The sequence below is a fragment of the Astatotilapia calliptera genome, chromosome 3, assembly GCF_964374335.1.
Source record: "Astatotilapia calliptera chromosome 3, fAstCal68.1, whole genome shotgun sequence".
Classification (NCBI taxonomy): domain Eukaryota; kingdom Metazoa; phylum Chordata; class Actinopteri; order Cichliformes; family Cichlidae; genus Astatotilapia; species Astatotilapia calliptera.
This window is the reverse complement of record NC_137424.1, coordinates 76,180,033-76,183,999: the sequence shown is the minus strand read 5'-3', so window position 1 is coordinate 76,183,999 and position 3,967 is coordinate 76,180,033. Positions and strand designations below refer to the sequence as shown.

The 3,967-nt window shown below is 45.3% G+C and overlaps 1 protein-coding gene across 1 annotated transcript; it reads left to right on the top strand.

Moving 5' to 3' along the window:
• The first annotated feature begins 1,586 nt into the window (after nt 1-1,586).
• Nucleotides 1,587-3,694, top strand: LOC113019689 (nuclear factor 7, brain-like). The gene has a single exon (XM_026163496.2). The coding sequence runs from the start codon at nt 1,857-1,859 to the stop codon at nt 3,243-3,245; it is 1,389 nt and encodes a 462-aa protein (XP_026019281.2). The 5' UTR covers nt 1,587-1,856; the 3' UTR covers nt 3,246-3,694.
• The last annotated feature ends 273 nt before the right edge of the window (nt 3,695-3,967 follow it).

The window sequence follows — 3,967 nt, the reverse complement described above, 5'->3', positions numbered from 1 at the left end:
GGAGCATCTGGGACTCAGCTCATCTATGTGGCAGTGGATCTCCAACTTCCTAACTGGCAGACCACAGGCAGTAAGGATGGGCGGGCATGTCTCAGCCTCCACCACTCTCAGCACTGGAGCCCCCCAGGGGTGTGTTCTGAGCCCCCTGCTGTACTCTTTGTACACATATGACTGTGTGGCCACTACCAGCTCCACCACCATCATCAAGTTTGCTGACGACACCGTCGTGGTGGGCCTGATCTCTGATAACAACGAGACGGCCTACCTGAAGGAGATTAGAAATCTGGAGAACTGGTGCCAGAGGAACAACCTCCTTCTAAACGTCAGTAAGACAAAGGAGCTGATAGTGGACTTCAGCACTAAGCAGGAGAGGAACTACCAGACCCCTGTCATCAACGAGTGCCCAGTGGAGAGAGTGGACAGCTTCAAATACCTCGGAGTTCACATCACGCAGGACCTGTCATGGTCCTGTCACATCAACACCGTGGTGAAAAAGGCCCGTCAGCGTCTCTACCACCTCAGACGCTTGAGAGACTTCCAACTGCCCTCCAAGGTGCTCAGGAACTTTTACTCCTGCACCATAGAGAGCATCCTGACGGGAAACATCTTAACCTGGTTCGGGAACAGCACCATGCAGGACAGACGAGCTCTACAGAGGGTTGTGCGGTCAGCTGAGCGCACCATCCGCTCCGAGCTCCCTGACCTGCACTCAATCTACAGCAGGCGGTGCTGGACCAAGGCCAGGAAGATCGTGAAGGACCTCAGCCATCCCAACAACGGACTGTTCTCTCTGTTGAGGTCAGGAAAGCGATTCCGCTCCCTGAAGACCAACACAGAGAGACTGAGGAGGAGCTTCTTCCCGCAGGCGATACGGTCTCTCAATCACACCACCACACAGTACTGACCCACACATACAGTTCTTACACACACTGGACATTCTGGACATTGTTTTCACTTCATTACTTAAATCACGCTGCTGTTATTGTGTATATGCTGCTGTTATTGTGTATATATTTATTTATATTTCTTCATACATTCTTATATAGTTCTATATTGTGTATTTTGTTGTACAGTTATTTTATTTTCAACTTTAATTTATATATTTTATCTTATTCTCCCAGTTAAATTTACCCTTCATTCTAATTTGTGTTGTACAGTTATTTCATTTTTAACCTTAATTTATATATTTTATTCCTTCCTAGTTAAATTTACCCTTTTTAATTTTTCATATTTATTTCCTATCTTATTCATAGCCTTTCCTTTTTTGTTTTCTTTAGGTCACGAGCAGTTGTCCAAGCATTTCACTACATATCGTACTGTGTATGACTGTGTACGTGACAAATAAAATTTGAATTTGAATTTGAAAAATAGAAGCTGACAAACAGCTGCACCACCGAGTGACACTTTATTTTATAAACTTCACAACAGGTTTCATGTTGTGACCTGTGGAGGTGAAAAGACACAAAACCTGTTTTACAGCTTTTGAGCTGCAGGCAGGATTGAAACACACCTTAGTTAAAAGTCAAACAGCAACATTTGTCTCCTCCCCTCACGTCACTCAAATGTGACAAACCAGGAAACAGGAAGTTCTTTGTCCTCAGTAAAGAGAGATGCACAGACGATCAGACTGAGCTCAGACCAAACTAGCAGCTTCCTCTGAGTGAGTCCAGCTACAGGAGAGAAAAGTGGAAAACTCCAACACTGCTGCTTCAAGCTGCTGACGCTCCACACACTGAATGTGAGTTTGAGCAAAAACACGACTCAAAGGAAGTTTCAGTGAAGGTGGTAGAGGAGGGAGGGGAGCCAGGACTGACTGTACTTCCTGTCTGCTGTTTTCAGCTTCACTCACAGACTCAATGGCTTCCAGATCAGAGGAGGATCTCTGCTGTCCGGTCTGTCAGCAGGTCTTCAGAGATCCTGTTCTTCTGTCATGTAGCCACAGCTTCTGTAAAGACTGTCTGAAGAGATGGTGGAGAGAGAGACCAACACACGAGTGTCCAGTTTGTAAGAGAAGATCTTCAAAGGAAGAACCACCTTTAAGTCTGGCTTTAAAGAACCTGTGTGAGTCGTTCTTACAGGAGAGAGATCAGAGAGCTTCAGAGGCTCTCTGCAGTCTGCACTCTGAGAAACTCAAACTCTTTTGTCTGGACCATCAGCAGCCAGTGTGTGTCGTCTGCAGAGACTCAGAGAAACACACCAATCACAGATTCAGACCCATCGATGAAGCTGCACAACAACACAAGAAGGAACTTCAGGAAACTCTGGAGCCCTTAAAGGAGAAGTTAAAGGTTTGTGAAGAAGTTCAAGTGAAGTTTGATCAAACAGCAGAACACATTAAGGTCCAGGCCCGACACACAGAGAGGCAGATTAAGGAGCAGTTTAAGAAGCTTCACCAGTTTCTAGCAGAGGAAGAGGAGGCCAGGCTGGCTGCACTGAGGGAGGAAGAGGAGCAGAAGAGTGGGATGATGGAGGAGAAGATGGAGGCTCTGAGCAGAGAGATAGCAGCTCTTTCAGACACAGTCAGAGCCACAGAGGAGGAGCTGAGAGCTGAAGACGTCTCATTCCTGCACAACTACAAGGCTGCAGTGGAAAGAGTCCAGCGCTGCCCCCTGCTGGATGATCCACAGCTGCCCTCAGGAGCTCTGATAGACCAGGCCAAACACCTGGGCAACCTGACCTTCAACATCTGGAACAACATGAAGGACATGGTCTCCTACACTCCTCTCATCCTGGACCCAAACTCTGCTCATCCAGACCTCATCCTGTCTGAAGATCTGACCAGTGTGAGTGAAGGAGGAGAGAGGCAGCAGCTTCCTGATAATCCAGAGAGGTTTGATTGTTCGATCTCTGTCCTGGGCTCTGAGGGCTTTAACTCAGGGACTCACAGCTGGGATGTTGAAGTTGGAGACAGTACATGGTGGGGACTGGGTGTGTTAGCAGAGTCTGTGCAGAGGAAGGGGAGCATACGCTCTGGAGAATGGAATATATTTTTTTCTAAATGTAATTTTTATGCACAGTCACCATCAGCTGTCACTGATCTCTCAGTCCAGAAGAAGTTCCAGAGGATCAGAGTGAATCTGGACTGGAACAGAGGAAAGCTGTCGTTCTCTGATCCTGATACTAACACACACATACACACCTTCACACACACTTTCACTCACAGGATGTTTCCATATATTTGGACTCGTGAAGAAGTGAAGGTGTGTCCGTTGAAGGTGTCAGTGTCAGTGCAGCAGATGAGTTGAGGATGATGATGTTTCTAATGTTGTTTCCTGTCAGTGAGTTGAAGCTGTTAAACTGCAGCTGTCGTCCTGCTGCCTCGTTGTTCCAAAGCTCTTTGTTTCTCTTTTAGTTTCACTCTTTCTTTCTGTTTCTGCTGTCCACCTTTTCACATGGAAAATCATTTCACTGTTTCTCACTGAATGACTCCCCAAACTAGATTTGAAATTCTATCAAGTTTCTAATCATTACAAGTGATTCATGTTTCTATTTGATGTGTAAATGGAGATGATTTAGTTTGCTGGGATATGGACTGACATGTGTTGAATGGGAGGAGCACTTCGTTGTTGTCTTCTTGTCTGTTTATGACAACAATAAATATGTTGTTGAAACAATGATTCATGTTTAACTCCATATATGAAATGTTTCTGCTCTTTGAATTCTGTTTGATTAAAGACTTTCTTCATGACACAAATGAGATTTCAGTGTATTAATAGAACTAAATAAGCTCAGAGTTGAAAGGCTGGAGTATTATGTACGTGCTTCACTGTCAGGATCTTCAGGGGGATTCAAAGGGAAACATCAAACTGCTGTAATGAGATAAACTAGTTGGGCTGAACACACTTATCTGTAGTTTGTCTCCATCCAGGATCATCAGAATATAATGAACATGTGTGAAGAGCCACAAAATGCTGCTGCCCTCTCAGCATGATGAGCTCCAGCCTTTGTTAGCAGGACAACAGGAAAC